General features: G+C 44.7%; 1 protein-coding gene across 2 annotated transcripts in view; it reads right to left on the minus strand.

Moving 5' to 3' along the window:
- Positions 1-241: 241 nt before the first annotated feature.
- HS3ST3B1 (heparan sulfate-glucosamine 3-sulfotransferase 3B1) overlaps positions 242-21,105 on the minus strand; it is a 55,222-nt gene continuing 34,358 nt past the window's right edge. The window contains exons 2-3 of one of the 2 annotated variants that reach the window (XR_008621598.3): positions 3,937-4,611; positions 242-1,635 (exon numbers count right to left, since the gene is read on the minus strand). Coding sequence is in view for 1 of the 2 variants with exons in the window: in XM_034942353.4 (XP_034798244.1) it covers positions 3,993-4,611 (619 nt within the window). In the remaining variant the exon portion in view is untranslated. Of the gene's footprint in view, positions 4,612-21,105 lie in introns of both variants that reach the window. The other variant, XM_034942353.4, reaches the window with a different exon arrangement.

Here is a 21,105-nt window from a genome sequence, read left to right on the forward strand (position 1 = left end):
TCGCCGATCTTGTCTTCAGAGTCATTTATTAAAAAAAAATCCACCCTAAATGCTTGTGGATTAGTTGTATATTGGATTGGACTCTTTAAAATCTGAAAGATCAGCCTGCCCTCAGAATGACTCTGTGTGTGTGTGTGTGTGTGTGTGTGTGTGTGTGTGCATGCACGCACATGGGATTATTCAACAAAATATTGCTACCTTGTCCTTCTGTAATACTTAAGAAAACATAAAGGTACCCACATGTTGGCAAAATATATTTTATTTGTTCATACAAAGAAATAGTATGAATTACCAGAATTTCATTTGCCTAGAAACATCTTTCTCTGTGTAAAATTAATTTGTGTTATACATAGGACAAAATACTTGATTTAATTTTTTGTACATATTGGCTATCCTAACATCCAAGTTATCAAAGACATACTGCTAGAATTTGCACAGTATTTTAGATTACTTGGTTGAATGAGACTCAGTGATAAATTAATGTCACAAAAGTGAGAAAACATCTAACCACACCTTTAAGTTTTATTGGCCATCCTCTTGATAAGCTGAAAAGTCACATTAGCTTCTGTGTCAGCATCTTAGATACGTACTGTTTCTAGTTTATTGGAATCTTCCATTTTCCTTTTTTACAAAAATATCCTGGCAGGATCTGAAACTGTTTCTCCAAATGTCTAAAATATATCTGTCACTCAAAATGACCCCCAAAGAGAATCCTGGGAAGAAAACAATTTCTCCTCCTCCATCATCCAATTAAGTATTTATTAAACAGTCACTATACTTAAAATACCTTTCCAGGTACCACCTACTAAGTTAACAGACTACTGTTCAAACACCGCAAAGAAAGCATGAACTAGATAGAAACAAGAAAAACCTCAATTTTTTTTGTTGACCTTTTTGTTTGTTTTTACATGAGAAAAGAAACAAAACTGAGGAAAAAAAATAAAGCACTCCAATGAATATCAGAGCTTTTCGTGTAAATCGGAGGAAGTCCAAAACACGTGCCAGGACAAATTGCCGAAACAGAAAAGGGGGTTTGTCTTCTGGCAGCTAAAAAGTTAAGCCTGGTGGTCTTGCAGATTGCTAGAACAGGAAGAAATCTAAGTCTTACGTTACCTAACTTCTGCAGCAGGAAGATGACCGTCCGATAATGGGGTGCAAGCTCCGGCAGATGCTGCAACCAGATCTGTTAGGAACTTTAAACCATCAGACCCTTATGAGGAGATGCACATGATGTTTGATTTATTTGTCTTACGTAGAAAAACTTGCTCTATTCCATCAGTACTGATTATGGACATCTGTTTGAATTCAAGGATTTGACCCAGAATAGAATTTTGACCCACTTCAGTGTTCATGACTAAATGACCCTCCTCCTACCAGAAAATTTCCTGTTTCAGTTTTAAGGCAGGGAATAAACAACTTAATAAAAAATTGTCCAGTTTGGAAAGAGGGCGGGGACCTGAAGGGGAGGGAAAAGCTCCTGCGTGTTTTCCTATGGCTTTGTTGCATACTCTTCTCTGAACTCTTCTGCAGTTCCACATCGACAGCCACATCAGACCATCAGAATGATCAGAAAGTAGACAGGGCAAGACCAGGTGAAGGACTTGGATACTGCCTTTTACTTCAAGCCATGTTATGCTGTAAACCGAAAAGAGGTGTTCTCAGTTTGATTTCAAATAAATGAAAAAATACACAACCAATTAGCACTCTTATGCAGGTGTTTTTCACAATCACTCATCAAGAAGGCAGAACCACGCTATGATTCTGGTATTCCCCTAAGTGCAGGTCCCACACTACTTTCTGGAGACAGTAAAAAAGCTACGAAATGGATAAAACATTGGAGAACAGGGAGAAACCTAAGAAATACACAGATCCCCCATGAGCTTCCTCCAAAACAGAACCTACACAATGATGGTTTGGCTGCTAAGTGTAAGCTAGCTAGATGTAGGCTAAAACTTTTGGGCAAATACATACTGGATTTTCAAGACATCACTTAAAGACCAGTGACATCTCTGATCAGTTTCTAAAAATGAATTATCTTTTCCTCTTTTCATACAACGTTCCTTATACTATCAGGCAAGTGATCCCATACAACATACAAAAGTGTCCTTTGTAACTATCCCATCCCAACCATTTTGACAATATGTATATCTTCCCACATATTCCTTGATGGAAGTATAACTGAAATCACAATTCTTTTATGGTAGAAGCATTCTGCTTTAAAAAACTGAGGTTAAATTAAACATATCATTATGTGATATTGCTATATGTTTAACCAACTGCCCCTGTATTACTATATGGCTACTCAATTGCCACTATATTGCTATCTGGTTACCCAACTGTTATAAATCAACAGAGAGGCACAGGGAGAGCATTCTGTAGAGCAGTGACAGTGCTGGTAACCCTTCTGTCAAGACCTGGCTAAAACAAGGGACAGCTGTATGAGCATCAGGCTCAAGGGTTTACAGGCAATATGGGCCCAGCTTTCCCAACCTTTTTTTGCAAGGGCCACTCTTAGTTCTTGCTGTTTGGCCACTGGCTACCACCCATATTATCACTCTAAGATATAATTCTGAGATGAGCTAGGAATTCCAAAGATGCATCAAGCTGAGGTGTCAGACTCCTTCCTCTGTCAGGCTGCCTGTCATTTTGAGGCCTTTGTCTTTTCTCCCTATTGAGGCTGTGAGCCTGCTGCACAACACTGGCTGGCTCTGTACCTAGCAGCACCTTGGTAGACGCTGATGCCGAGGGACACAGCTGACACCTCTGAGTCTCGACACCCAGCGCCCTTGGTTTGTGCTGGCGGCTCTGCTAGCCTACGGGATTCTTTGGTGTGTCAAAGCAGAACTGTCTGCCTGGGGAACGCAGCATGGTGTAGTTTCATGCAAATTAAAGGAGATCATCTTGATTTCTGAAGCAGCACCCAGGCATCTCACACGTGACCTGGGAAAGACGGGGCAACAATCTGCATACACTTCAAACTGGTTAATGAACCAGGGAATGGGGCAGAGGAGGACACAGGGCCATCCTGCAAAATCAAAAGCTGAAGTCAACGGACCCTACCATTCTGACTCTAAAAGGATGTGGATAGCGGGCGCAGTGGCTCACGCCTATAATCCCAACACTTTGGAGGCCAAGGCAGGCGAATCACCTGAGGTCGGGAGTTTGATACCAGCCTGACCAACATGAAGAAACCCCGTCTCTACTAAAAATACAAAATTAGCCAGGCATGGTGGTGCATGCCTGTAATCCCAGACACTTGGGAGGCTGAGACAGGAGAATCGCTTGAACCGGGAGGCAGAGGTTGTGGTAAGCATATATCACACCATTACGCCCCAGCCTGGGCAACAAGAGCAAGACTCCATCTCAAAAAAAAAAAAAAAGAAAAAAAGAAAAAAAAAAAAGGATGTGGATGTCCCTGTAAAGGGAGTGAGAAATTTCCCCATGTGCTGAATGGAGAGGGGCACAGAACCCTAGGGCTGTGGCTTTCAGGCTACATCATTGGACGGGACACCACATCTGCAAGGAGGCTGCTGCATGAGGCCTGCCCTCCAGAATACAGCCCTGTTGAGGCAGCTCAGCGTTCCTACGAAGTACACAGGCAGGAAGAGACAGGGAAGCTGGAATGGGAGACCCAAGACAAGACAAGGAGGCAGCAACTGGAGAACTCAGACGGTGACTGAAGGCTGAATACCCGTAACAACAAAAATCTCAAGTTGTGCTTTTCTTTGTTTTAAATATAACAGGTAGGGGAGAAGAAAAAATAGAAGCACCATCAATTGTGAAGAAGAGAACGAAATACTAAAGTTAAACACTTTGGAATGTTAACAGATTATGAAGCTAACTCTCTAAAGAGTGTGGCTAGGCAGCTTAGTGAATTAATTGCTTACGAATTAAAAATAAATTATTATAAAATAGATTTCTGTACATTTTACATACATATAATCTCTGTCAATAGATAAGCCACGTGGGTAAGGTACATAGCCCGGGTCTGTTCAATCCCAGCCAAAGTCGTGCCCGGTCATCTGGTAGAACTTGAGGTTGAAAGGCCGGTAGAACTCGCGCAGCCTGCGCACCACCTCGCGGTCGATCTCAGGATGGGTCCTGCCCTTGGTCTTGCCCAGGCAATGGGGCCGGCTGCTGCCCTCCGCCTTCTTCAGGCAGGGGAAGCCCTTGGTCTTGTTGAAGTAGAAGTGCTTGTCCGTGATGATCCTCTTGAGGCCCAGGAAGTCTTGCACGCGGCCCAGCTCCCCAGCCGGGTCGCTGATGAGCCGCTCGCCGCTCACGAAGAGCATCTGGCGGATGGGGAAGTGGCGCAGCCAGTGCTCCAGGTGCTTGGCGTAGATGCCGATCTGGATGGCGCTCCACGACGTGTCGATGAGGCCCGCTGTCCTGTTTTTGAACGTCAAGCTCTCGAAGGTGGGGATGTCGGGCCGCTTGGACAGCGTCTGCGTGTAGTCCGAGATGGCCCTGGTCACCGGGTCCCGCACCACCACGATGAGCTTGGTGTCCTTGGACATGGCCGAGATGCGCGCGGGGGCCTCCCGCGTGACGAAGTAACTGGGCGTCTTCTCCATGGTGATCTGCCCGTCCAGGGTTCTGGGCATCAGGTCCCTGAGAAACGCAAGCAAACAAACCGGGATCAGAAGGTGACGCCTCTCTGGCCACACGTCTTAAGGTCACGACTTCTAATCCCAGCTCCCTCTTATTTCTGGAAGCAGTGGTAGAAACATGTAAAATGCAAGTAGAACTTTAGAGCTGAAAGGTACATTAGCATCCCACCTGGTTTGGAGGACAGTTACCATCTACCGGAAAACACGAAGGCCCCTTCATGCAAGGTAGAAAGGGCAAGCTATCTGTTTCTCTAAGATCCTCTTGTGGGTATAACCTTTCCCTTATTTTCCCAGCTTTCAGATTGCCCCAAGCATCTGAAGCCAAAATACAAAAGCCTTTGGCCTCTGATAAGTGCCTTTCCTAAAACTATAGCACCCAGGACTCACAGAGATTTCACTGTCCATGAGTCCTGCCACTAGTCTGCCTTCTCACACTTACCAAACCCAGGCAGATGTGCCTTGGGCACTGGAAGGAAAACATCCCTCGGGTCCCGCCCAGTTGTTCCGGCTTTATCACAGTGACTGCTGACAAAGCCTTTACTTCACAAAGCAACAAAGCACACAGCAGCCAAAAAATCCAGTGAAATCAGGTAAGTAAACTGGTACAAACATGCCATGAGGAAATTCCCAAGACACAACTCTAGAAGCCTCCAAAAATACTTTAGAGGGGTACTATGCTCACTACCTGGGTGATGGGATCAATGGTACCCCAAACGTCAGCATCATGCAATATACCTACGTAACAAATTCCTGCACGTGCATCCCCTGAATCTAAAATAAAAGCTGAAATTATAAAACAACAACAATAATAATAATTAAAAAAAACCAGGCTGGGCACAGTGGCTCACGCCATTAATCCCAGCACTTTGGGAGGCAGAGGCAGGTGGATCACCTGAGGTCAGGAGATTGAAGCCAGCCTGGACAAAATGGCAAAACCCCGTCTCTACTAAAAGCTAAAAAACAATTAACTGGGTGTGGTGGTGCATGTCTGGAATCCCAGCTACTTGGGAGGCTGAGGCAGGAGAATTGCTGGAACCAGGGAGGCAGAGGTTGCAGTGAGTTGAGATGGTGCTATTGCACTCCAGCCTGGGCAACAAGAGGGAAACTCCGTCTCAGAAAAAAAAAAAAAGAAAGAAATTAAGTGAGGTTAGATCCAGCAATCCCATTTCTGGATAGATATACACAGGAATTGAAATTGGTATGTCAAAGAGATATCTGCATTTTCCTATTCATTTTATAATAGCATTATTCAAAATTGACAAGATATGGAAGCAACTTAAGTGTCTATCAATGGAGAATAGATTTTTTAAGTGTAGTATATATGCACAATGAAATATTATACAGCCTTTAAAAAGAAGGAAATTCTGCCATTTGCAATAACATGAATGCAACTGGAAGACATTACGCTAAGCGAAATAAATCAGACACAGAAAGACAAATCCTGTGTTATCTCATTTATATGCAGAATCTAAAAAAGTTAATCTCACAGAAAAAGAGTAAAAAGGTGGTTACCAGAGGCTGGTTGGGGGATTAAAGGGAAGATGATGAAAGACAAGATGTTGATCAAGGGGTTCTAAGTTTCAGTTAGACTGGAGAAATAAGTTGTAGGGATCTATTTCACTGCACAGTGACCACAGTTAATAATAATATATTGTGTATTTCAAATCTTCTTCAAAAACAGATTTTCAAGTTTCTTACCACACACAAAAAATGATAAGTTGGTGAGGTGATGGATATGTTAATTTGCTTGATTGAATCTTTCTTTTTTTTTTTTTTTGAGATAGAGTCTCGCTCTGTCACCCAGGCTGGAGTGCAGTGGTGCGATCTCGGCTCACTGCAACCTCCGCCTCTCGGGTTCAAGCAATTCTCCTGCCTCAACCTTCTGAGTACCTGGGACTACAGGCGCCCACCACCACACCTGGCTAATTTTTGTATTTTTGGTAGAGATGGGGTTTCACCATGTTGGCCAGGATGGTCTCAATCTCCTGACCTCGTGATCCACCCGCCTTGGCCTCCCAAAGTGCTGGGATTACAGGCGTGAGCCACTGCTCCCGGCCATTGATTAAATCTTTCTAGAATGTAAACGTAGATCAAAATATCATATTGTACCCCCAAAATATGCACAATTATTTATCACAAATAGTCTTTTAAAGGAAAAAAATTAAATGAAATTCATAAAGCTGACTCAGTTTAGCTTAAATTAGCTTCTTAAATTAGTTAAGGAATTTGGGATCTAAAGTCAGACTGCCTGGGTTTAAATTCTGGCTCTACCACTTATAAGTTATGTCACTTTGCATACTTTATTTAACTTTTCTGGGCGTCTTTTTCTCATCCACAAAAATGGAGCCACCAATACGTATTCATGGAAGTTTAATGAGGATTAAACAATGAATTAATAATTATAATATGCTTAGAATACACCTGACATATGGAATATACTTAACAAATATCAGCCACTACTGTCATTATTATTGTCATTATTAAGTTGCTCAATACACAGTTTACGGCATATCATATGACCAAAATTCAGCGTATGTGTATAAGCGCTAGTTGGTATACATCAAAAGGAGGTGTGTTAACTAAGTGGATACTAAGCTTTGATCACAGATCTACAATCAGACAAGTTATTATTTACAAGTCGGACAATTTATTGGGTGCCTGCTATTATTCTAGATACCATGTTAGAGGCTATATCATCTATTAGCTATCTACTATGGAATAGAGATTTCTGACTGATTCCTGCCTAGGCACAGGAATTAAAAGGAAAAAAAAAAAGAGAATTTCCACATTATTTTTGACCAAATATTTACCTCTCAGTAAGGCATTCTAAGCTTCAAGCCATCTTAATCCACTGAGACCACAATTCCCCTATCTAGCACCGATACGGAAACCATAGAAACTTGATCACAGGAGCCAGAAAAGGCAATTCCCTAGAGGGCGGGCACTCCTTCTTGCAGACTGCCAACAGGGAGTTAGAAGAAGAGTGCTTTTCCCTTAAGGAAGACTGCCTCAGCAGCACTGGAGTCAGCCTTGATTTAAGCTAAAGCTGGATTGACCCACTTTGTCCATTAACCACTTAAATTAATGTAGCAGTGTCATCAGGCTAATGTGATTGAGGATTAAACAGAGTCTCGGCTCGCAACTTATTTTGCATTTGACTAAAAAGCAGGTCAAGTCAGATAAAGCCCAAGTTCTTTTTCCCCTGTGTTAAGCCATCTGCAACTAGACAGTTTACAAGACATTAATATTCAGAATCAAAGCATTATCACCATGATTGAAGGAATACCAAACCCCAAGGTTCTTCGGGGCCATTGCAGAGAAGGGGGTTTAGGGGTATCTCGCTGTCAGTCTGACTTAGCCTGGGCTTGGAAGTCAGGCCACCGAGTCTGACTCTCAGCACCTCCATTTACTAAGGTGTGTGACCCTGGGGAACACATCACTTAATCTGTCCATGCTGCAGTTTTCTCATCTGAATAATGAAAAAAAAAAAAAAAAGATGTCTGCCTCCTAGGGCTTTTGAAAGAACTGCAAATTTAGCTTTGGTACCCAGCCTGGTACCTAGTAGGCTGTTACAAAAATGTTATCAATTATCTTCTGTTGACAGGATCTTGGAAAGGATGTAAGGAAGCAAGACTTGTGCACAGGGGACTTGTCACTCATTCAGTTCTACCCCACAGGGGGGCAATGAGGGAGGTTTGGCTCCTGGAAGAGGCTAAGTGCAGGAATGCTGGATTCTGCTCTCAGCCTGCCTGGGGTCCACAACCTTGCCTGAACTCTGCAGCCGGAATTTCCTCACTGGCCCTAAAGAAGGGCTTGTCAGTAGCTGAACAGAATGCTAAATCGGCAATTGTGTATAGGAAACCACATAATAAAGCTAGTAAAAAGGAAATGAGAGATCAACCATAAATAAAGATTCCCTGAGCCGTGGGCAGATTTACTGTGCTCGACCGCCTGCTGGTCCCCCAACCCATATGAGGGCCCCTCTCCCCAGGACAGTCTGGTGTTTGTCCACATGTGTCAGAAAGCACTCAAGGAGCCTCAGAATTTATTTTGATTATTGTCAAAATAACGGAGCCAGGGGAACTACTGCTGTGATAAAGAGACTCGGCATCTCCCAAGATGCCAAGAAAAAAATTACTCAGCCGGGCTCGGTGGCTCACGCCTGGAATTCCAGCACTTTAGGAGGCTGAGGTGGGTGGTTCACTTGAGGTCAGGAGTTCGAGACCAGCCTGGCCAACATGGTGAAACCCCGTCTCTCCTAAAAATACAAAAATTAGCTGAGCGTGGTGGCACACGCCTGTAATCCTGGCTACTCGGGAGGCTGAGACAGGAGAATCTCTTGAACCTGGGAGGCGGAGGTTGCAGTGAGCTGAGATCGCACCACTGCACTCCATCCTGGGCAACAGAGTGAGACTCTGTCTCAAAAGAAAAAAAAGAAAAGGGTAATTAATCAAGCTTGTTAAATCACAGCAGCAAAGACTTTATTCAGGACCATCATGATAGGTATAGAGACCCACTGCAGTGGAGTCTTGCAGTGATGGGGAGACAGATTGGCCTCAACTCGGAATACAGCATGGGCAAGTGGGGTTTATAGCCAAGGAGCAGGGTGGGGGTCAGTGGATAGAAACTTACTACGAGGCGCCATGAGGGGTAAGGGGAATTCTGGCGAAACCGATCTAATAGGACTCTCCCTGAAGACTGGCCAAAGTGACCAGACATCACCTGGGGGCTGGTGGAGGCTGAGGAACCTGATAAGATATCAAGGGTGAGGAGTTCATGCCAAAATGACTTATCAGGGGCCTTTGCTAAGATTGGGTTTTACAAGGAAGTGCACAGGAGGTCCTGGGAGAAGGTTCAGGAGGCGGACTGAAGTTTGGTCAAGCAAAGAACCTTTGTCACACCAAGTGAGAAGCATGGCAGGCCTGAGAAGTGTGTGAGCGGCTCCTGGCACAGAATCATCCAGGCAAGTCCCTCTTTGCCCCTTTGGCTGCTCTTCTTCTGCCACCCTCACCCCACAACCACGCAGTCCTGGAGTCAAGTTCTTTCCATTCACTAACTGGGCACACCTTCCTCTTCCTCTGCCCCTCCTCTGGGCACACTTTCCTGCCCTCACTCTCAGAAACCTTTCTGATCTCAACAGTGGCACAGAGAAGAAAGGATGAGGATGTGGCTGAGGGTAAGAGCCCCTCACATGGAAACTGTGTGCCCATCCCAGCAACCTCAGCAGCCTGTCCAGCCCCAGGCTGGTCTCCAGAGTGAGCACATGATGCAGGTTAATTGAGTCACTCATTATGAAAACCAGTTTCTCAAAGGGATAGTCAGAGCTCATAATTATATAGCGCCCTGGAGCTTGCAAACTTTCACCTGCTTTATCACCTACTTTAACGCCTTTGTGGTAGTTATTGTAATCTCCAATTCAAATGAAGACACTGAGTCTAAAGGAGAGAGGGTGACTTGCTTGGAGATGGGTCACCAGCTGCAGGTCAGAGAGTTGGGACTTGTAGTCAGCTCTCCTGATGGGCCTTCTTCCATTCATGATGATCCTCTCTTAACCCTCCTTTGCTTCTTCTTAATATGATTTAGAACATGTAGAGCTACACACCTGTCCTCTCTTTAAATAGATCCCTGTATTTTTTTCTTTCATTCATACATTAGTAGCCTAGTAGGTATTTCAGTGTTAATCAGATCACTGCCGATCATAATTGTTCAAATAGGCGTCCAATTTCGAAACAATAAGGCTCTTTGGTTTACATGTTCCCATTGTTAACTGCCTTCTATGGGGCCTGGAAAATTACCAATCATTGCAACAGCACCTCCTCTCCAGCAACCCTGGCCCCGCCTCTTCTTCCCCTCTTTACCACGTGGGCAGGAAGGGATACCTTTTTGAAAAGCACGTAAACCTGGCACATATCACTAATAGATGTTTGTGAGGCTGATGGGGCTAGACAGCATCTCCAGTCCAAAGCTAAGGAAGACACAATGCTCACAGCCCACAAGAGTATTCCTTGGGACAAGCCTAGGAGATACTAACCAGGTATGTGTGCCCACATGAACACAGGGTGACAGAACCCAAGAAAGATCCTACTTCTTTAATTAAACCTAAGGGCAAAGCAGGCTTGTCACCCCATTAAGATTTGGGGATGACAAGCACAATGAACTTCCAGGACCACCAGTGGCCTCAAAAAACTGGGCCACAGTGCATGATTCTGAGAACCAGGAGGATTTGGAGTATTTCAGGCTTTCAATTTGTTTAAGGATATTTCAAGAAAGGTATAAGCCAGGCTGGGTGTGCTGGCTCACACCTGTAATCCCAGCATTATGGGAGGCTAAGGCAGCTGGATCACCTGAGGTCAGGAGTTCGAGACCAGCCTGGCCAACATGTAAAAACCTAATCTCTACTAAAAATACAAAAATTAGCCAGGCGCAGTGGCACACGCCTGTAATCTCAGCTACTTGGGAGACTGCGGCAGGAGAATCACTTGAACCTGGGAGGCAGAGGTTGCAGTGAGCCGAGATGGTGCCATTGCACTCCAGCCTGGGCAACAAGAGCAAAACTGCATCTCAAAAAACAAACAAACCAAAACAAAGAAAGGTATATGGGCTGGGCGTGTTGGCTCACATCTGTAATCCTAGCACTTTGGGAGGCCAAGGTGGGCAGATCACAAGGTCAGGAGATCGAGACCGTCCTGGCCAACATGATGAAACCCCATCTCTACTAAAATACAAAAAATTAGCCGGGCGTGGCGGCACGCACCTGTAGTCCCAGTCACTCCGGAGGCTGAGGCAGGAGAATCACTTGAACCTGAGAGGTGGAGGTTGCAGTGAGCTGAGATTGCACCACTGCACTCCAGCCTGGTGACAGAACAAGACTCCGTCTAAAAAAAATGGTATACGCCACCTCTGTGGCACTCAGTTCCATCCCTGGAAGCATTTTAAATCATGCAGGGTGCTTTTAACTGGCGTTATATGCCTGGCTCCTCCCCACACCCATTGAATCAGGCCCTGGATGGGTGGGGCTTCAACATGGGATTCTTTCAGATGATTCTAATGTGCAAGCAGGACTGGAAACCGTTATGCTGTGGCATCTGTGGGCCTGGAACTTGTCATAATCTAATCATTTATTCTGCTGATATTCATGTGCACCTAAGTGGAGATACTATGTGGGTATAGAGGTCCACCTTCGTGGGGGGAAAAAATGAGAAAACAACATTGTCAGCAGAACTGAAAGTTGTTCAGCTAATCCAAGACTAGCTATTTGAGTCATGGCTAGAGGAGTGAAGGTCACACGCTCAGCTGCCTGTATATCACCTCCCAGGGTCAGTGAGGGCTTGTGTCCTGATGGTCTACAAACTGCAGAGAAAAGAACAAATCCATTCCAATCAGGCAGGTCAGGTGCAATGGCTCACATCTGTAATCCCAGCGCTTTGGAGGCTGAGGTGGGCAGATTACCTGAGGCCAGGAGTTCAAGACCAGCCTGGCCAACATGACGAAACCCAGTCTCTACTAAAAATACAAAAAAAAAAAAAAAAAAAAAATTAGCCAGGCATGATGGCGGGCTCCTGTAATTCCAGCTATTCAGGAGGCTGAGGCAGGAGAGTCACTTGAACCTGGGAGATGGAGGTTGCAGTGAGCCAAGATCCTGACACTGCACTCCAGCCTGGGCAATGGAGAGAGACTCCATCTCAAAAAAAAAAAAAATCCAATCAGGATAAGATACTTGTTGTCCCTAAACACACACACACACACCCCTCTGACAGTTGGTTACCAGATATGAATCAGGCTACCAGTAAAACAAAACAAATGAAAGGAAACTAGAAGAAAGATAAGTCCACCTCTAGTGGTGTGATAAAGAAAAGCTAACAGAGGTATCTAATTCTTTCATCATCAAAAGTTAAATAATATTACCCTAAGCAGAAGAAAAACAGACAGGTAAAGAATAATACTAGTATTAGATTGTCTAATTTATGCTTGTATAAGAGTTTGTGGCTGCAAATGAATCTCAGTGCTCTTTTAGAGCATATGAATGCACTCAGCCTCTCGCCACCGGATGCCTTAAGCAGCCTCAGGACTCAACAGAGTCCCCGCCAGCAAGAAGGCCCTCACCAGATGTGTCCCCAAAATCTTGGTCTTGTCAGCCTCCAGAACTGTAAGAAATAAACTCCTTTCTTTATAAATGAAAGAAAGAAAGGACGGAAGGAAGGAAAAGGAAAGAAAGACACTAAGTTCTCATTTAAAAGAAAAAAATTCCATGAAAGTAAGATGAATTAATGGCATAAATTCCTGTTTTCCTTTTTTCCAGTCTTGAGGCAGGATGCTCAGAATCACGTTTGAAGATTTAGAATTTTCATCTGCAGTCGGAGATAGCCTCTGCCCCTTGCCTTTCCTCTCCAGAACAGAGTGGTCAGCTGAGAAGATGAGCTGACTTCCTGCCTAGTCAGTTTCCCACTGGGGAATGGCGGTCCCAGGGCTTTGGAGAAACACGAGACTTTACCACTGAACATCCCAACTCTTGCTGGGGCTCTTAAATACTGCAGCTAGAAGTGGACTATTAAAAACCAACCTTGAAGGCTAAAGGCGTAGGAAATTAAAATGAACCAGAGCAGTTCTAAAAAGCCCTATAATTCTGATGTTACCCAGTACCAAATGTTGCCCTAATTTCTTCTTCTGCTTCTTCCTTTCCTCGGGTGATATCCCTCCTCCTATAGCCCAGCAATTGAAGTTACTGTTTGAACTGGTAAATTACACAACAATAAAAAAGAAGATTATTGAAATGGGCGTAACCTAACTCACAACAGGCAAACAGATGCCTGGAAATTTATGTAAAACAGATGATGGAAGTTAATGTGCTTTAGAGAGGAGAGCAAGCTGCAGCCCACATTGAGTTGGGGTAGGCCCAGTCTTCCAAGTCAATTGAGGAAAACTGGGAAGAGCAAGGGAAACATTCACCCCACCCACTTCTCCTGGCCCGTTAGGAAAATGACTTCCTTGTTTAGTTGCAGAAATACCCCACGTTTTCTGAACTCCAACAAAGACTCTTTTTCGTTTTTTAAACTTACTGTTTAACTTAGATATAGTAAAAATCATTCTTGGTGTCCAGTTCCAAGAATTTTGACAAATGCATAGAACTGTGTAACCACCACTATCATCAAGATAGAGAACAATTCTAGCATTCCCCGAAATCCACTTATTCAGCCTCTTCCAATGAAGATTTTACAAGTTCCCTTTGAAAGGGCCAAAGGTTGCCCAAATCCTTGTTTTGACACTGCTTTGGGGAAAATATTGATTGACATGAAAGAATCATCAATAGAGACATATAAATTTTTTTTCCTTTTTTTTTTTTGAGACAGAGTCTTGCTCTGTTGCCCTGGCTGGAGTGCAGTGGTGCGATCTCGGCTCTCTGCAACCTCCGCCTCCTCGGTTCAAGCAATTCTCCTGCCTCAGCTTCCAGAGTAGCTGAGATTACAGGTGCCGCCACCATGCCCAGCTAATTTTTGTATTTTTAGTAGAGATGGAGTTTCATCATGTTGGACAGGCTGATGTCGAACTCCTGACCTCAACTGATCCACCCTCCTCGGCCTCCCAAAGTGTTGGGATTACAGGCGTGAGCCACCGCATCTGGCCAAATTTTCATATAACTGATATATTTACTGTTGCTTTTTTTTTCTTTAAAGACAAGTTTTTTTTTGAAGATATCTGCTCCTAATCGGCATGTCCCAGTGGTTACTTTTCTGGGCTTCAGCATCCTCATCTGTAAAATTAGCTCAGCAGTGGAGTCTCCAGAGGTTCTGCCCATTCTGATAAACTGTTCTCACACCAATCCCAAGAGCACGGGACAGGAAATTGTGACGTCACATCTGCATTACCTTCCAGGAAGCCCAGGTCCAGCCTCTGAGAATTCACAAATCAAAAATGTGACAAAGAGAAATCTTTACAAGATTTCCCTCCTCCCCACTCCAAAGCAAAACATGTTACCAGCATCTACACAGTCACAAATCTGTCTAGGAAATAAGGATTTCCCCCTTAAAAACAGCAAAGGGAATAGAGAGTGCAGTTTTTTGAGTGCCTGATAAACCGACAAACATCAGCAGCTAAACTCAAAAAGAAAACACTGGGATCCTGGGGGTTGGGTGAGGGGCATAAAGAGACGATTCACAGAATATTTTAGGGCAGTGAAACTACCCTGTAGGAAAATATCATGTAGCTTCCATGTCATTATACGTATGTCCAAACCCATAGATTATGCAACACCACCAGTGAACCCCAGTGTAAACTATGAACTTTGGGTGATAATGAGATGTCAATGTACGCTCATCTATTGTATCACTTTGGCAGGAAATATTGATAATGGGGGAGTTTATGCATGTAGGGGGTGAGTAGGAGTATATAAGAAATCCCTGATGAGCCTGGTGTGCTGGCACGCCTGTAATCTCAGTTACTCAGAGGCCCTGAGGAAAGAGGATTGCTTAAGCCCAGAAATTTGAGGCTGTACTGGCTATAATTGCTCCTCTGAACATCCACTGCACTACAGCCTAAGCCACATAGTGAGACCATATCTCAATAAATAAATAAATATCTGTATCTTCCCTTCAATCTTGCTGTGAACCTATAACTGCTCTTAAAAATAAAGTCAATTTAAAAAAAAAACCATGAAAAAACACTGGAATCTAGCAAAGATTCTTCTCCCAATCAAACGACTCAGGCTCCCCCAAACTTTTCAACTACGCCTCAACTTTTGTCATTCTCTTTGCCTCTGCAATGTCCCATTTTAGCAATAATTCTCCTGAGTTGGTTTAGCTAGAATACCCCATCCTCCATAGCTGATCACCATCGATATTTAAAGGTTCTCAGCCTTGGCCGGGCACGGTGGCTCATGCCTGTAATCCCAACACTTTGGGAGGCTGAGGCGGGTGGATCACCTTGAGGTTCGGAGTTCAAGACCAGCCTGACCAACATGAAGAAACCCCTCTACTGAAAATAGAAAAATTAGCTGGTCGTGGTGGCACATGCCTGTAATCCCAGCTACTGGGGAGGCTGAGGCAGGAGAATCGCTTGAACCCGGGAGAGGTTGCGGTGAGCCAAGATCACACAATTGCGAGACTCTGTCTCAGAAAAAAAAGGTTCTCAGCCTCTACTATCCCCCAGGTGATGTTGGGTCACCCTGGCCTGTCTTCAGTAAGAATCTGGCTAGGTGGGTTTAGCCAGAATCCCCCGACCCCTGATGATTCCTCTTAGTAATTTTCCAACCACTGATAACCTCTCACCCCCTGCCCAAAGACATCCCCTACTCCTCCCACACCCTACCCCACCCCCTCACCCACAGCACCTTGGCTATAGATCCCCACTTGTCTATGCTGTATTAAGAACTGAGGCCAGTTCTGAGGTCTCTTTTCCTTTGTTGCAATAGTTGTTGAACAAAATCTGTTTTGTTTTTTTTTTTTTTTTGAGTCGGAGTCTCACTCGGTCACCCAGGCTGGAGTGCAGTAGTGCCATGTCAGCTCACTGCCACCTCTGCCTCCCCGGGTTCAAGCGATTCTCCTGCCTCAGCCTCCCGAGTAGCTGAGACTACAGGCGCCTGCCACCATGCTCGACTAATTTTTTGTATTGTTAGTAGAGACGGGGTTTCACCATATTGGCCAGGCTGGTCTCAAACTCCTGACCTCGTGATCCGCCCTCCTCGGCCTCTCAAAGTGCTGGGGTTACAGGCGTAAGCCACCGTGCCCGGCCTAAAATCTGTTTTTATACCGCTTTGACTACTATGGCTGTGGTTTTCTTTGACAGATCCCATCTCTCTTTAGTTTCTTTCCTACGAGAACAATCATTTTCTCCTCTGGGGACGCACAGGGTCTCACTCCTTAATCAAGGCCAATATCATGGGTATTATTCTCATCACCTGGTTTCTTGGAGCTGCGGGCTCTTCCTGGGGAGCAGGGAGCATGCGCAGCTTTGCTGGTCTTGAAAACCCCTAGCAACCACCGCCAAGCACTCAGGAAAAAGAAAAACCCTTCTCAGTTTTACAACTGAGATTTGTCAGTTAGCACGTCTTAACCTACGACATTAAAAAAAAAAAAAAGATAAAAGGTCCTCTTTTATGAAAGGATGCCCATCATTATCAGGGACTCTGCTCTGTACCCTCACCGTGCTGAATGGGGTTGCCCAAGCCGCTCCTTGGCCTCAGCTGCTTGGAGCTGGATCCTTAGCTCCTGCTCTGTTCCTTGGGGAAGGAAATGCGATCATAAGGGAAATGAGGGACCCAAGAACCGGTGGGATGGAAGCTGAGGGCTTATTTCAGTCTCCGCATTCCGTGGACCAGTTGCTCAATCTTTCCATTCCAGGAAGATCGGTGACACCTACTCAGGTGACCAGCTTGAACGGGCGGTGGGAGCGGTTGCAGACTTTTAGGTCAGCTGCGAATGGGGGAGGGTAGAGGATGCTTCCAAGAAGCAAACTTCCATGCTGCCAGGCAAGTCCTAGAGGTGGAAGACGCTGGCAGGTTATGGGGGGAGGGCATCTGGTACTTCAGACCAATGTGTTAAAGCATTTTCAGAAGAAAATCCAAGCAGAAAAGAAAGAGTAGGCCGCAAGGTCATTACAGTCCTAATCACAGCATTTTCTATAATAGCAAGCATGGCCTAAACTACTGTCTTCTCCGAAAGCCAATGTACTAACCTTAAGTATTCACCACCCAAAAACAGCCTGGGATCTTTCTACATGACCTTATACATCCCAGGGAACCTCAGGGGTCAAAAAGACAAAGGTTACAGTCTCTCCTCTCCCTCCGCTTTCTTCATCTACTGAAAGATAAGACACCCAGCCAGGGATGCGAAAAGGAAGTTTTCCCAGAAAACTTAACATAGACATGGGGACAATGACAGAGGAGAGCTGTAATTTGAACTGCAAGTTGTAACTCCGGGAAGTTTCTTCTTTAAAGCAGCTTTCATCCCAGGGAGTGGGGTTTGGCGGGAGGCGGCTGGGCAGAAGATGTGTATCAGCCCTGCCACTCCTTATCTGGAACCTCCTTCCTTTCCTAGGAAGCCTCAAAGCCACCCTTTCTGAGAACTCCCTTCAAAGGCTCACATCTCCATAAATAATTATCTCCATTTGGGGGAGATGTTTGCATATCAAAGAACTCCTTTGGGAGGGTTTAAAATAATTTGAACTGAAATTGTAAATAGTTACTGGCTCTCAATTTCAGGTTTCGCAGCAGGATCCGTGGGGCTCCCGGAAGTGATGTCATTATTCATTAAAAGTTTACTAGGCCTTTCTCTTTCCTTTTTTAAATGTTTTAAAGGTAATGGGTAGGAAAGAAGAAAAATAACAAAGGATGGACTCCCGAGCCCTCCTCCTCTTCCAGGCCCTCTCTCCTTTCTCCACGCCCAGCCCCCAACCCCCACCACAAGGATTTGGCCTCCATTGTCCTAGAATTTCAATACTGCTCAGAAAATGAAAAGCCCTTGAATACCATAAGGGGGTGGGGCTCAAAAGAGCATCCCGCTTCTCTGGGTCAACTCAAGATCCCTTTCATTGGGGCAGAATCCTCGGTTATAGGCCCCGCTTCACAATGGCCACAAGTTCCTGTTCCTGGAAGGGGCTGGGGGTGGGGGTGGAGGCAGGGTTTCAATTAAAAGCTAATAGTCTTTTGTGGGTGAGCTCTCTGGGGTACTGCTCCTGTTTACAGGACCTTACAAACTCCTGTTTATGCCGGGACAAATCCTGTGAAATCAATGATCCTGTGTCCTATTTCCTAGGGGGGAAAAAAAGCAAAACAAAATCCAACTTAAAAATAAAATCATTATAAAGAGAGAACAAGAGTTTTCTGGGAAGCGGACTTTTTAGAAAGTAAAATCAGTGCTGCCAATGGGCAGGGGCGGGGCAGAGCTGAGTACCCAGAAAGAAGGGGAGGAGGGTACCAAAATCCAGCTGCAGTTGAAGTAGTTCTGCTCTTTCCTGCTTGGACAGATTCTTCTCTGCACACGCTGGGCCAACGTTTTGTCTCTGATGAGTCCTAGCTTCCCGGTCTCTAACACCCTTCTTTTTTCTGGGTCGGTGGGGCTCCAGCCCTGTGTGGGTTACTTCTCTGGCAACAAAGGGCCATTCCTCCAGCAAGCAGCTTGCAATTCGCTTTTCTTTTTCGCATGCCTCTGTAGTCCCCTCCCTGCTCCCAGCTTCATTCCCAAGAAAAGCGGCCTTCCCTTGTACCCTTGGTAGCACAGTGTAAATGTTTGTAAACAGGCCTTCACCCAGAGAGCTTGCAAAACACTCTGCAACACCAGTCAACACAGAGTTGATGAAAATCACTAAACCTCCACCCGCAAGCAACACACACACACACACACACACACACACACACACCGGGAAACCAGGAGAGAAACAGGACAAGGGGAGGGGCTGCCCAATGCTCAGAATGAAAGCAGAGTGGGCACTGAGCATATGAAACCCTAAGTTCCAGTCCCTGCCCTGCCACAGACAAGAGGTACTTGGACAAGACACTCAAAAGCTTGGGCTCAGTTCTCCACGTGTAAAAATTAATGGATTGGTTTAAAAGGGTGTTCCTCAGCTCTAAAGTTATTATAACCACCCTTTCTCCCACCACTCCTCACATACCACTTCCTCCTACAGCCAGCAGTAGGGTGGCACAAGCTGGCAGACATTAAGTAGAACCTCTATAAATATTTGGTGTTTGAATATGTACAAAACGCACCCCAAGGGCATTGGTACAGACCACCCCCGGGAGGTGTCATCAGATGATGCTCAATGTCAAATGTACCTTAAAATGAGGCACTGAGCCTGGTGAATCAAAAGAAAAGTGGAGTTCAAGGTCAGGCTGTGTGGCCTCAGGCAAGTGCACAACGTCTCTGTGCCGTCTTTCCTCATCTGTAAAAGGATAACATTTGTCCTGACACTTTTACAAAAAAATTCTTCCAAGAATCCAGTGTAGTTTGTAGATGAATACACTCTGAAAGCAGCAAATTCCTACCTAAGGGTAAGGTGGGATGAATCCCACTTGTACCCGCTCTTTATGTCTCCGTTGGCATTTGGCTCTGGATGAGAGAAATGCTGTTAAGGAAGAAGAGACATAAAATCGTTTTTTAAATTTAAAGGTTCAAGTAACAACAAATATTTACAAGAGTTTGGATTTCTTGTAATTTTTCCCTTGTGCTATGAAGCATTCCATTTTTGGTGCTCTCCTTCTTAGTGCCCCTGTAGGATGTTGGAGACAAAGGAAAACTGAGTCTCCTTCTGGGGTTGACATCACTGAATGAATTAGATGATCAGCCAAGGAGGAATGGGAAATTAGGCAGCTTTTAACACAAGCTCTTTCTTTTCTTTCCTTTTCTTTCTTCTTTTCCTTTCTTTTTCTTTCTTCTTTCTCCTTCTCTCTTTCCTTCTTTCTTTTCTTCTGTCTTTCTTTTTCTTTCTTTCTCTCTCTCTCCCTCCCTTCCTTTCCTTCCTTCCTTCCTCTCTCTCTCTCTCTTTTCCTTCCTTCCTCTCTTTCCTTCCTTCCTTCCTCTCTTTCCTCCCTTCCTTTCCTTCCTTCCTTCCTCTCTCTCTTTCTCTCTTTTCCTTCCTTCCTCTCTTTCCTTCCTTCCTTCCTCTCTTTCCTTCCTTCCTTCCTTCCCTTCTTTCTTTCTTTCCTTCCTTCCCTCCCTCCCTCCCTCCCTCTTTCTTTCTTTCTTTCTTTCTTTCTTTCTTTCTTTCTTTCTTTCTTTCTTTCTTTCTTTCTTTCCTCATGGCACACAATTAGGTTGAGAAGGAGAGAAACAGCCCCAGTTTAGGGGCAGGGATCCATCTGAGGCTGCTAAAAAGAAGCAGGCACTGTGGAAAAGACTCAGTATCGTCAGCGACCTTCCCTATCTCCTGAGTGCAGGACCACTAGGAGTTTGGGACAAGAGAAATTTCAATCAGCGCTTGACTTAAGTCTAAGATAATGGCTCCATCTAGCTCTCTGCTTCCCTTGTGCTCAACCAACAGAACCCTACTTCGCGGCAATCCACTAAAAACAGTATAAGGTAACTAAGTCAATAAAAATCTGAAGACATAAGCTTGAATTCAACTAAAATGAAGGGAAGTAAGTGCAAATAAACCCCCGTTATCATAGGCTTTAAATAGCTCAACAACGTTTTAGAAAAGCAATGAAGCAGTTGCTCTCTCTTTTTTTGCATTATTTTATTTTATTTTGTAGAGACAGGGTTTTGCCATGTTTCCCAGGCTGGTCTTAAACTTCTGGGCTCAAGCGATCCACCTAGCACAGCCTCTCAAAGTGTTGGGATTACAGGTGTGTGCCACCTTGCCAGGTGGAAAAGAAGCACTTTCTAATCAGAGAGAAGATCCCAGAGAGTATAAAACTTGAGATGCTACAGACAAAGAAAAGGCTACTGTTTCTCATCTCACACTCCTTCTTGTCATCAGTACTTACTTCTTCCTAATTGGCTTGTACATGTGCTTGAGGTTGACCAAGAGATGTCTCAAGAAAACAAGAGACATGGCAATGTCAATG

Source organism: Pan paniscus, chromosome 19, assembly GCF_029289425.2.
Source record: "Pan paniscus chromosome 19, NHGRI_mPanPan1-v2.0_pri, whole genome shotgun sequence".
NCBI lineage: Eukaryota > Metazoa > Chordata > Mammalia > Primates > Hominidae > Pan > Pan paniscus.